Genomic DNA, 12,901 nt, shown 5'->3' with positions numbered 1-12,901 from the left:
CCCGCTGCCAGTCTTGCTGCTGGCTTGTCCAAAGAGCGCTGCCAAGCCCTTTCCATGCCCATCGCCTGGAGCTGGCAATGAACACCCACAGAAGCCGAAAGCCGAGCGAAACCGGGCCAAAAACCCTAAACCAGCCACTGATATCCCGAGGGACATCAGGGAACGGCCTCAACCTCCACCCGCAGGGCCGAGCCGCCCAAAGCGCCCTCAGCGCCGGCTCCGAGGCGGGGTTTGGCGGCGGCCGGAGCCGGCGCTGCCCCTGCGGGCGAGGCCCTGCTGCGGCTCCCAGCCCGGCTCCGAGCAGCCCGGGCCGGCTCCAAGACCTTTATCCCGGCTCTGAGGCCCCTATCCCGGCTCCGGGACTCCCTGGCCCGGCTCGGGATCCCCCCAGGCCGGCCCCGCGATGCCGGCGCTGCTGGCGCTGCTGGCGGCCGCGCTGCTGGCGCTTCTCGGGGCGCTGAGGGCGGCCGGTCCCGGAGCTCGGGTCCCGCTGAAGCGCTGGGCTCTGGCCGGGCTCCTGCTCTTCCACGGAGCCTGGCGGCACAGGGTGGTCGCCGGAGGGACCGAGGAGCCCCGCAGGCCGCGCCTGATCTGGCCCGACCCCCATGTGAGTGTCCTGCAGCGTCCCTGGCACTCCTTTCACCAGCACCCCCTTCCCTGGCACCCCTTTCCTTGGCACCCCTTTCCCTGACACCCCTTTCCCTGGCACCCTTTTCCCTGGCACCCCTTTCCTTGGCACTCCTTTCCTTGGCACCCCCTTCCCTGGCACCCCTTTCCTTGGCACTCCTTTCCTTGGCACCCCCTTTTCTTTGCACCCCATCTCCCCAGCACCCCTGTCCCGCTGCAACCCCATCCCCAGCACCACCATCCCCTCTGTCCCCATGCCCACAGGACTCCCATTCCCCCTGGATGCAGACCCCCAGGACCTCCATGTGCAGGACCCACACCTCTCTGCATCCCCTGCACCCCAGCACCTCCAGGACCTGCATTCCCAGGAGCCCCCAGCCCCTGCATCCTGATGTTGGGCATCCCTCACCGCCTGACCCACATCCTTCTTCTCTGCTCAACACATCCCTGGGCGGGCACCTTGACTGTCCCTTGCTGTTTTTTTCCAGAAAGGAAACCGTCCAGAAGGAAGTTTTTTCCAGATCACTTTTTGACCTGGAGCAGCAGTTACAAAACAGGTCAAAAATGATCTGGAAAAACTTCCCAGAAATGATCCATGTGGCATCCAGTAGGCTCACTCTGTGAGCCTGTATCCATCTTACGATGGATAGATTTTTGGAAGCAGAACTTTATCCATGCCCAAACATGCATACAGAAATCTTAATTTCCACGTTCCATCTTGGGAAAGTTAACTTTGTGTTCCGCACATACATGTGAAAGTACACATCTGAATTTGAAGTTGTGGACTTCTGTCCCTAGCCCAAGTGTTCATCATGGCAGTGGAGTGCTAGGTTTTCAATGGCTTGCTCTCTTTTTCTTTCTTTTCATTGTCAGTTCTGTGTTTCCTGTAAATATAAGTTGTCCTGTATTCAATTTGGAGCTAGATGGGGAAGCAGCATATTTGGGGCTAAATTCCTTTTACACAGATAGTCTTTTTTAGGACACATTTTGTAAGGATTTTGGTTGAAGGAACATCCCATTGCAAAATAGTCATCTTGCTTCTTGGAAATAGTTCTCCTTGTCTGTGGCTATCGTGATAATTACAGTCCCTCTCTAAAGTGCTTCTCACCTGCTCTCTCTCTGCTTTCTGAGTTGGTCGTGATGAGGAAATGGCTAAAGAAGAACGGGATAAAGCTTTTGGGTCAACGAACGGTGTGGTATTAAATACAGAAAGTGAAAGTAAAACTGAGCTCCCCAAAAGAAACATGGAAAACAAAGAATTACTCGTCTTCTCCCCCTCCCTTCCTGCCTCCAGCTGGAGCTGAAATCTGTTTCCTTTTCCTAGGCATTCGATTCAGTTTACTTCACGGGCTTTGTGGAGACCAACAAGACCTTTGTGATTGCTCGCCTTGCCAAACGCCCTCACGGGATCTGTGAGATGTGGCTCTTCCTGAGGGTGGATGGGATAGGAGAGTTTGAAGTAAGTGGTGGAGTGGGCTGACATTCAAGAGCAGTGCTTAACTCGCATCTTGAACCTGCGTTAGGAGCCCAGTCAAAAATTAATGTGCTCTGCATCTTCGCTACATTAACGTCCTAGCAGTAAAACATTGGTGCTGTGACTAAAGGCACTGATGTTACAAGTGATGCTTGGTCTTGTCTTCCTTCTTAAAGCCTGTCTCTGGAGTTCTCTTCCAGTGATAACAGCAGCACTCAGTGGCAGAAAAACAGGCCCTGCGCTCTGAATCTGCTTGGCTGTAAGTTTGGCAGAGTCACTAGCATAAGGAGCTGGGCTTTTACAGTCACCTGGTCACCTCCCTTCACACAAGTAATTCAATTGTATCATTTGAAGCAATAACACGCTATCTGATAACTCTGGTGTTTTAGATGGAATTTTCCTTTTCCAATATGTGGCTACCAGAAAGCAGGCAGAACTGAAAAGCCAATTCAATCATATGTTCCTCTTGCAGAGGACTATCAGTGAGGAACTGACCAGTGTTGCATCCCCAGATAAGACTTACACAAATGTTTTCCTGAAATGTCTTTTTAGCACCCACAACATCCAAACATGATGGTGAGTGACGAATCTGAAGAGATTTGGAGTGGAGGAGGGCTCACTATTGAGTACTTAGAGCTCCAAGCACGCTGGAAAATAAGCTTCGATGGATTACTTAGGTACTACAGCACTTTATCGTTTCATACACAGAAGACCAAGGCTTTTGGATCACTACCTGAAAATTTAATTAACCAACTTGAACCAAATGCTACTTGGTAACAATAGCACACGATGCTTGCTAAGTAATGAAAATACAGCTGGTAATATCTACAACCAGTGCTGGGTTGTAATAGAGGATTACTCTTCTACCTTAGCACACAATAACGCCATTCTTCTGCAGTGTCTCCTGTTGGTTCCATTATCAAATGTGTAAGGAACATTTTGCTGTTTGTTTAGGGATGTTACAAGTGCTTTGTCTTACAGAAAAGGTCCCTTCCGACAGCAGTGGAGTGAAGAAGAAGGAGAACTTGTACCAGTTAAATTCTCTCTTCAGTAAGAGCATTTCACTTTGATTTGGGATGTATAGGAGGTTTGTGGTTAGAGGTTTGGTTCTTCAGGAAATGAAACCAAACTGACTGCAAAGTGGTAACCTCACTATTTGTTATTTAGGAAGTTATCACACCAAAGACTTCAATGTCTGGTGTATTTTTATTTGGAGAAACTGCTTTAAAAGGATTTTGGAGCTTCTACAGAGTGCTATAATCTCAAAATACATTGCTGCTGGCATTGTTTCCTGCATTTTTCCTATTAATAGTAGAAATAAAGCCTGAACAATTAACAGTCGTGGAATGATTCTAGCATATATTTCCATAGGAGCTCTGCTCACACAACTAGGAAACAGACTAAGAGCTCCAAACCACGTTCTTTTTTCAGAAATATTTATTTGTGGTTTTGTTTTTCTTTTCCACATAGTTACTGTTTTCAAAGGGGCATGTGCACAAAGTAAACCCTTGCCTCTGCTTTCTTGTTCTGCCATCACTTCCCAGCAATGCAAATTCTACCTGGTTTATGGACTCTAGTTGCCTGATTAAAAATGATTTGCTGTCGAAGTAGCACAGCATTTCTGGCAGAGTGCTGCATTTGTACCTCTGAACAGACCACATGAGACAAAGCAGCATCCTTATCCTTTTGCTTGAAGCTCTGCCCCTCCAGCTTCCCTTCCTTGTTAATCTGTGGACCCTTGCTGTGCTTTTCTACAGGCCGTCATTTCCATTCTCTGTTTCCTTTGAAAAGTAATAACATGACAAAAAAGACAAAAATCAGAAATTTCCTAACACCATAACATTCAGTGGTCACCGTGGTCAGAGTAGCAAGTGCCCAACTTGGCCTTGTGCGACCTGCAAGCTAATGATGCCTTTTGGTTTTCCCTTCTCTTCCTAGCTGGGAGAACTTCACAGAAGTCTTCAACTTCAGTGTCGACAGTCACCCCAGCACATTTGCCCGTGCTTTTGCCCAGGAACCATGGACCATCGAGTTCTTCCAAAGGGTCAAAAAGTGAGAGGCAAGAGTAAGGTCTTCTGGGGTTAATAGTAATTATTCTACAGACCTCTTGAAGGTCTGGCCTGTGTTGTTACACGTAACAAGCATTTTGTACTATAACTGGGAAATGTGAAAGTGTTTGCTAATGTGTAGAATCTGGTGTAGCTGTGAGCTAGATGCTCTTGAAATCTCTCCTTTGTTTTGGGATGTTAATCCATCAGATCAGCACTGTGGCCTCCTTACCAGCAGCTTTATTGATTTTGCCTGTGTCGATTCACTCTTTTCTTTCTTCTAGACAAAGGGAACAACATTTCCGACATGAGCAGTGGGGCCAGTCTGTTGGAGAAATTGAAATAGAAAATCATGAGAAAACTGAACTTTCCCTCAAAGGCATTCGGAGCCACTCTTATGGTAACAGCAGCAGAAACAATTCCCTTGCTCAGCAGCCTTTACTGCTGTTACTGCTAGGACAGTCAGGCTAAAGATTGTCTTTAGAAATAGCCGGTTTCACAAAGGGCCATAAGTAAAGACATTTCACAGGAAAGTCCATTTTTCTGGCTAAATGTCATTTGTCAGCTGGGTCAGATGAACATAGAGATTTGCGATGGAGGGAATTTGGTCCATTCAAGCCTCCTGAGCTTCTGCAAAGGCACTGACATGCTTTGAGATAGTAAAATATTTTTGGTGACATTTTCCTAGTTTTGTTCAATATATAAACCTGTTGTCAGTCTGACTTGGCATGTTACTCTGCTCCCCTTTCAATTCTAGTGACATTGTATTAATGGAAAAAGAGGAACAATTCCATTGCCGTTTTGGGAGCGCGTGTATGCTTAAACATGCTATCAGCTAGTGGAGGACTTCTTTATCCAAAGTTAATGTTAATTCAGTTATATTGCTTCATGTTTTCCAGCAATGGCAAACTTTAGGGTGGGTGACTTTGTTCATTGCAGGTGTCCGGAACTGGTCTGAGATTTACCGTTACGTTATGATTTTGGCACGTTTTGAGGTAGGTATTAACATGCCGATATGCTATTTAACCATGGCATTGGAGGTGTCTCTGAATGTATCAGTCATATTTGAGTATCTGGACATAATGCTTTGGGATCAACCACGGTGTGCGATCAGTAGTGCTAACCGGTGCTGTCATTAGCATGTATCAATGCTTCAAGCACCTCTCAAAAGCAGAGCCATGTGTGTAAAAACTGAGATTTTGCTACATGGTTTGAACCAACAATTGTTTTGGCAATTTGAAACTCTTTGTTTTGGCTTTAAAAATAAATAAATAAATAAAAATAAATAGGCAGCTTTACAGGACAGATTCTCTCCTGCTGCAGATACCCAGGGCTCAGTGGAGGTGATGCATTGCTGAGCCTGACATATTTGTAGGCATCTTAAGCCTTTATGACAACAGTCAGCAAATATTTCTGCCTGTGCTCAGCTCTAATTCCCTGCTTTGCCGTTGTGGCTGTGCTGGAGCATTGTTGCTGGGATCACAGCCTGGGGAAATTCTGAACCCTGTCAATATAAGCTGGCATGCAACCCGAGCAGATGCTTCTGAAAAGGCATTTCCTTCACCAGTGCAGGCGTAAAGAAGTCTAAACTCACTGTTAGAGGCAGCATTACAGGAGTTAAGACCAAAGGCAGAAGAAAAATTCTTTCCTGGGTATATGTTGGCCAAGAGAAAAACACACCTTGGAAAATCCCACATACAGTATCCCATAATCCAGTCACTGATGTGATTGACCGTATGCCTGTCTACCTTGTAATAAGACTCTGGATTTGTGCTGTGGTGTGCTTAATCAGTCATTAATCTCTCCTTTTTCTTTATAGTTATTCAGGACTTAAGATGGCTGCTGCTCTTCCCCTCTTAATTAAAAGCTAGCTGACTGTTTGTTAAAAAGGAATTAATCATGGATTGAAGTTTGGAGTATGTGTACATTTATAACATGGCAGCATAGACTTAGACTTGCCTTCAAGCAGCTCAAACAGAGCATGGAGGGATTCAGACTCAAGGACGGAATAAAAATGAATAAAACCATGAGATTCCAGCTTCTTCTTCTTTAACCTTTTCCCTGCATACTGCTCTCAGGCATAGAATAGTAAGGTTAGAAGAGATGTCTGGTCAAAGCAGGGCCAATTTTGAGAGGCTGCCCAGCGGTTTTGAACACAGCTAGCTGAGATCTCTGCACGTATTGTTTCCCTCCTTTTATGTCTGCTTTCTGTGGACTTTTAATTGCATTACTGTCCTTAATTTGTCCATAATGTGTCTGGTTTATATTCCTGGACTTTCATTTGCAGCCAGATTTTCATGGAAGATGTACTGAGAAGATTTAAAAGTATCAAGTAATAGCACCCTGCGTAATCTGAGTTGTATCCAGTGTCTTCTTGGTCAAGCCAGCATATGATCCACACAAATCGGGCTGCTTTTTCTTTATTGCTGTGTTTCAGGATGGGACTGCAGCGCATTTAACAGTTATAAATATGCCAGCTACCACGACTAAGTAAGTAACCAAGGAAGTTTACACGGATGAAAACATGCATCTCAAAGGTGACAGAAGTTGCTCTGCAAGATAACTTTATGCATTCTTGCTTTAAATCCGCATAGCCAGATTTCCATCCACACCCTTTTTTTCATGCTTTCCACTCCCTCTGCCGAGTTTTCCATTTGCAATTAGTTAGAAGGACAGCTTTTACCTCTGATTGCTTCCTTTCCACTCAATTATTGTTTGGCTGATGCAGCTGTCTGTCTTACTGTCTAGATGATTTAGAAATACAAATAGAGCACTTCCAGCTATTTTTCAGCCTAATGTTGTGCTTCTGGGGAGGGTGGGGAGCTTAAATCCCTGCATTCCTGGCCCTTCAGCTCTGTGACCAAGTGGGACCAAGTGACCAGCCTGTCTGTCCTCACTTCACAATCAGCCCTGCACTCCTCATCTCCTTTCCTGCATGCATGGCACCCCCTGCTCAGCGTTCACAAGATCCCCAAATATAACCATTTCTATGTATTCCTGCTGCTGGCCAGGGTGGAGGCCATGCTTGATGTTGAGCTCCTCTGGAAGGCCAGCATGCTGGTCCATCTGAGCTGTGGTTGCACTTTAGCTCTGCTCCATTTCTTTCCCCTTCAGCCTCACCGTAGGTTATGTTTTTTTCCCTGATGGGAAGAAGGCTGGGATTGAGTGGTCCAACGCCTCGCTGGCTGAGATGGCTGATGATGGTATTATCAGGGATGAATACAGAGTCAGTTTTACTGCTGGTAAGCTAAACACAGTTCTGAAAATATGCCTTGGCCAACGATGTTAGGCAATTTACAAAGCAGAGAGCTTTTTATTGCTCTTTACAAAAGCATAAGAAGAGAACCATAAGTAAAAATAGTAGAGCTTGTAATTTTTATAGATTAAAAAAGATTGAAGACTGGAGGCATTCTTCCTTTTTTACTTTTACTAAAGGTGGCAAATACTTTGATGTTTCTGCGAGGCTGGATAAGCAAGCTTGCCCTGTGGTGTATAATGGCCTGACTGGAAGTGGCGTTTTCCATGAGTGCATTGCAGATTTCCAGCTGAACGGGTTAACACAAGGCTGGGGCTTGGCTGAATTTTATTACAGGTAAAATAATGGTGGGCAAGAAGAGGTAGAGAATTCCCATTCTCTTCTGTTGACCCATGTGGCTACAGCTCCACACATAGCTGAAGTGTAAATGCACAGATTTTTTATTTTGTGTAAAGAAATGTTGTTCATTTAATGCTTAATAAGTTTATTACTTTGAATACATGTTATTTGAAAAAGAACAATTGCATGCACTTTGTGCATGCAAACAAACCTTAGGCATTTGTTCAGTTGTTACTTATACAGATTTATGTAGGTATTTATATAGGTCTCCATATAGGTTTATATGCCAGTGGAGGTTTTACTCTGGAGAGCACCTTTTTTAGGCACTCTTTCACATTTTAAATAGAATGAGTTCTCTACCCAAAACAGCAGGCTAACCATTTACGGAATGAAATTTGCTCACACAGCTATGTGTCAGACTAGAGAAAAACACAGATAAATGTTCAGAAAATCAATACAGGAATGCCTCTTCTAGGTGAAAGGGTTATATCGACAAAATACATGCTTTTCAGTCAGCTGCTGTTTCTCCTGACACAATTACCTCCATTTTTTACTGGAGCCTTTTCCCTGTTGAGTCTTTTCTCTCATAAAAAAGACAAGTTTGCTTGTTTACATTTAGATTGCCTTTTAAAATAAACACTGATAATTGGCTGTCAGAGCAGATGCCACGGATGACTTTCAGAAAATTGAGAGCTCAGCTCCTTCTGAAGAGCAGACACTTCTAAAGCATATGAAATAGGTCACTAAGCCCCAAAATGCACACTGAACTTGAAAAACTTGGCCTGTAGCTGCTGCCAGATACCTGTTTCACTCCCTTCATGGGCTGCTAAACTCTGCATTGTGGAGGAGAAGACCCTGCATGGAAAGCCTCAGGTACAACTCAAACAAGGCATGCTCTGTAGTTCCAGACTGTCCTGGAGATTTCTAGACCTACCCCAGGCAGGCTAAATTTGACAATTCTGACAAAATATGCCTGGTTCCTATCTCATATTTACTTCCTAATCAAAACCATGTCAGAAAATAAAAAGAGGGGGTCTGGTTCTTCCACCTTGCCACAGGATGCCAGCTCAGCATCTCTGTTCTTCTTGCAGGGATGAAGCCGCCCAGCTGATTCCGAATTTGCAGCTCGGTTCCAAAGCCAGTGGACCCAACCTTTCCTCCCAGCACCCTGTGAGCGACAGCTCTCCTCCGTGAGCTTTTTTCAGGCTTGTCCCAGTGGTATTAACAGGCAGCAGCTTTCAAGAAATGCTATTTCCTGCAAAATGCACGGTGTTGAGTATGGGACTCAAAATCACAGGAGGTCAAGGGTGTGAAAGGATTTGGAGGAAAAGAATTTGTGAGAGGATTTGGAGAAAAATGAGATACATTTTTACTTGTATCTCTTTTTACTTTTTACTCTTAGTGGTTGCTAACCGTGGTGGTCTGGAGGCAATTTAGAGGAAATTTCTGAACAGCTGACTGCAGAAAGTTTGCACAAGGAAGGATTGCTCTACGCTCTGTCTTTTGGTATTTTTCCTGAACTGCCGTCTGCTCCACACCGTGAAGACCAGGACATGGGGCTACATGGAACTCTCCCCCACATAGCAGTTCCTCTGTCCCTTCAGATTCGTTTTTGAAATAAAGCTCTATCTTTCTGAACTCTCTGGCTGTTATAGTCATTAAAACATGGGCATAAGTTGTTACAGGAAACTACACTGATTTGACAGTCTTGTCTGTAACTGCATGAGAAGTTGAAGAACTAGGAGAAAACGCATCTAAATGAGGTGTCCTCTAGGAAGAGCATTTATGTATAGGCTAATGAAATAAGTGATACAAACACATTTTCCCTTGTCTGAAGGGAAGCCAGGGTCTGGTAGTTCAATTACAATAACAAGCTGAATTTCTCATCATTCACTTGAGCTTAGATGCCGTATTCATCACAACATCCACGTTAGTCACTGGCCAAAGTAACCTACAGTCCATTCTCTACCCAGTTACATCTTGCCCTTATTTACTAAAAATTAAGTTTACTTATAATATGTCAAAACAAATAGTTACGTGGAAGATTATATATATATATAATATACATATACATTACATACATATTTTATTATCTGCTTCAGTTAACACTGAAGGAGAATTAAATAGATTTTAAGAAGACTTTCTCCTTTTCAAAAGAGTTTTTGCACTTATTACTACAGCAATGCTATAGCAGAAGAGGCATCCAGTGCTGGAATGTAAAATCATTGAGCCTATGTATACCACAGCAATGACTTGAAATTTGGGATGTGTTATTGAACAAAGGGTTGGAGGCAAATATGGCTTTTGTCATTTATTCAGCCCTCCAAGTTAGCAGTTTCTCAAGGTTGTGGTGCCATACTGGTGCAACTGGTGTCCGTGAGCTGCACCCCACACAGGTTTGGCCATGAAGCCCCTCCTTGCCCCCCGAGGCATTGGCTGTGTGTATGAAGCAGCCTGTGCCTCTTTTGGGACAGGCATTGATTCAGAGCTTTGGATCTTAGCCGGACTTCTCCGATAAATACATCTCTGGTTACAGTGGTATTAAGAAACACATTCTTGGGAGTCTTGCACAAATTTAAAGGTGTCTTAAATCTGTCTGTGAGCTGGAAGCTTCATTGCACTGAAACAGAGAGGTTCTAAATTATTCGAGACAATGGTACTTTGACAGAAGCAAAGGCCTTATGCCTCTTTTTACACATAAGAAATCAGTCAAATAGGTAATTTTAGAAAGGTTAGAAAAATAACAATGTTATACATCACAATTTGTTCCTACTAAGTATGTGGCTTTGTTTTGCTATGATCTCAGGAACATTTGCTACTTTTTCTGTGGAATTTTTATCATTTCTCCTTTTTGCATTTTTTTTTTTTTCTTTTTAGAATAAATCTAAAAATCTTTGGAGGTGTGCTTCTCTCAGAGAATGTAGATAATGAGAAAAATTGGGAATTGTTACGCTGGAGTGAGAATTGGAGGAATTGATGTAAAAAAAATCCCCGTCCAAGTCAAAAACTTAAACTCTATCTCATCATGCAAGATATTGGCTGTTTCTAGCTGGCAGTAATTGGACTACACCTAGGAATACTGTGGGGGACACAGCAGTTATCTCCCCCAAAACATCATCCCTGAAGTTTCTGTTCCAGCAGTAGAGGAGGTAGAGGAGGATGAAGATGCCTTCACTCTTCTCCTTCCATGCTTTTTACTTGTTTCTTTTGGTACCAGTGGATGGAGAATTAGAGTACTCCTGAGTTCAGTTTAGAAAAGTTCAAGCAGGGTACAGAAAATGATTAATAAAGTTTTGAGCTGGCAGGTTTATTTGCCAGGTGATGAACTACTGGTAAGGTATTTCAGCTTGAAGGACTGAAAAATTGACTGTTGGGGGTTTTCTCCATGGATTTCAAATTAGTTTATAGTGAGCTTGTGTCCAGGACACATGGAAGAACTTATTTAATTTAAAATAAATCTACCAAGCCCCACGCTTTGACCGTATGAAGTGGTCCTTCTCTTGTGGCTCCTTTCTTGGTGGAAAAATCCATCTTGGGAAATGCTTCTGCAGCCCAAAAGCATTAATTTTGAGCAAAAAGCAGTAAATGGAGGAAAATCCTGGCCAGAAGTGAAATGTAGCATACGATCTGCTCTCGTCCGGCACAAAGGGGGGCAGCTGGAGCCTCGTCGGGATGAGCTGCTCTCCAGCATCTGCGTTTCACACATCTGGGAGGAACCGAGCACCTGTAATTCCTGCTGCTGTCAATGGGCCAGTGCCTGACACGGCAAAATCCTTGCACAAAACGCTTGCACGTCCCACTGGAGCTTATGTGCATGTTAAATTTCAAGACTGAGGCACTTGTAACAAGGTCATTTAGAGGCTGTCAGCCCCAAACTAAGCATTTCCCATCAATCTGGCCCTGGCTACTGATGTCTAGAACGGTAAATATTTTACTAGGCTTATTTATTCTCCTTCCTTTTTTGCAGCCTTTCATGTATGCATAGATATAAAAGCCATTTGCAGCAATGCTGTATTTCACTGGTAAAAAGAAAGAAGAAAAAAAGTCTTTTTTTTTTTTTTTTTTTTTTGTTTGGATTTATGTCCTAGCTTTACAGTTGGTGAAGCAAGGTGACTGATTAACTGAAGCCCAGGGAGTTCCATAATTTATCAAAAAAAAATGCATACTATGGCCAAATTATCTCCGCAAAGCAACCAATTATTTCAAAAGTAGACTTTTCCCTCCATAAAAATGAGCTCAGCAGCCAAATGACTCAAAGACATTCCAGACTAAGTGACTGATAACCACCCACTCCCTTCTCCTATTTACTGGAACCCTTGTGCTCCCTCTTGTTTACCATAAAAAGCCACATTAGTCTTTCTCCATCCAAAATTGCTCTTCCCTAAATTGTGGCTTTTTTTATTATTGCTGTTTTCCTAACATGCTTAGACTAAGAGCTCAGGTGTCCAAAACAGGGCCTCCAAAGGCATCTGTTCTGGGGGGGAGTTGGGTCGTCCCCCCCTCCATTGGAGGGATTTTCCTTTCCTGGTTGAGGTTGTAATTAGTTACAGCATTGATTTTTGCTTTTATACAGCACAAAAACCTTCCTAAAAACACAGTGCAAGTGAAGTTCATTCTAATCTGGCCATAAAATTTTACGAGTGATGTAAATCAAAGGGAGGAGTGGCAGCTAATGCTCTGGAACAGTTGAGCCCTGTTCAGGCCTTCTCAATAGAATTAAATCCCTCCAGGAGCAATTAGCCTAACAAGCTGTTTGGTCCACTTATAAATAACGTCACCGATGGAGACGTCTGGAGGTGTCTGCTCTGTGTACAAGAGACTTTCCAAATATGCTGAGCAGTGAATGGCTTTTTTTTTTTTTTTTTTCCTTAATCCGCAGAAGGGGGTGGAGATGCTTATCTGACATGTCCCAGCAGCTTCGCTCACATATTTATCGTGTTTTCCAGGAAAGATATTGAGTGGAAAGTAGGAGTGCTATGCTCTTCTGCAGTGTCCTCTTATATATTGCTCGGTAGCTGCATGTGGGACAGCACGTCTTGAGTGCTGACCCCAAACGCTTTGGTCAGAGCAACTCAGAAATGGTCCCGTGCAGGATAAACCTGGGGCTGGTTCATGGCTGAGGTTCTTGTCACATCCCCTGTGACATCTGAGCCTGGT

At 43.9% G+C, this 12,901-nt stretch overlaps 1 protein-coding gene across 1 annotated transcript; it reads left to right on the top strand.

Annotated features, from left to right (window-relative positions):
• Nucleotides 1-379: 379 nt before the first annotated feature.
• Nucleotides 380-9,382, top strand: LOC311214091 (uncharacterized protein). The gene is made up of 12 exons (XM_084294507.1): nucleotides 380-607; nucleotides 1,952-2,086; nucleotides 2,654-2,778; nucleotides 3,083-3,151; nucleotides 4,040-4,153; nucleotides 4,434-4,549; nucleotides 5,089-5,144; nucleotides 6,587-6,639; nucleotides 7,264-7,391; nucleotides 7,585-7,741; nucleotides 8,836-8,914; nucleotides 9,147-9,382. Exons 1-12 carry the CDS (start codon nucleotides 404-406, stop codon nucleotides 9,192-9,194), a joined length of 1,284 nt encoding a protein of 427 aa, XP_084150633.1. The 5' UTR covers nucleotides 380-403; the 3' UTR covers nucleotides 9,195-9,382.
• The last annotated feature ends 3,519 nt before the right edge of the window (nucleotides 9,383-12,901 follow it).

Source organism: Netta rufina (assembly GCF_964035555.1).
Source record: "Netta rufina genome assembly, chromosome: 13".
Taxonomy (NCBI): Eukaryota; Metazoa; Chordata; class Aves; order Anseriformes; family Anatidae; genus Netta; species Netta rufina.
Note: the sequence above shows the minus strand (reverse complement) of the source record. Positions and strands in the feature narration are given on the sequence as shown.

What these genes read in the sequence shown, in the direction of transcription:
- LOC311214091 (XM_084294507.1), top strand. Translation starts at nt 404, where the DNA reads ATGCCGGCGCTGCTGGCGCTGCTGGCGGCCGCGCTGCTGGCGCTTCTC. An exon ending in ATGCCAGCTACCACGACTAA is followed by an intron (nt 6,640 to 7,263) that starts GTAAGTAACCAA and finishes TTTCCCCTTCAG; the next exon opens with CCTCACCGTAGGTTATGTTT. An exon ending in CAGAGTCAGTTTTACTGCTG is followed by an intron (nt 7,392 to 7,584) that starts GTAAGCTAAACA and finishes CTTTTACTAAAG; the next exon opens with GTGGCAAATACTTTGATGTT.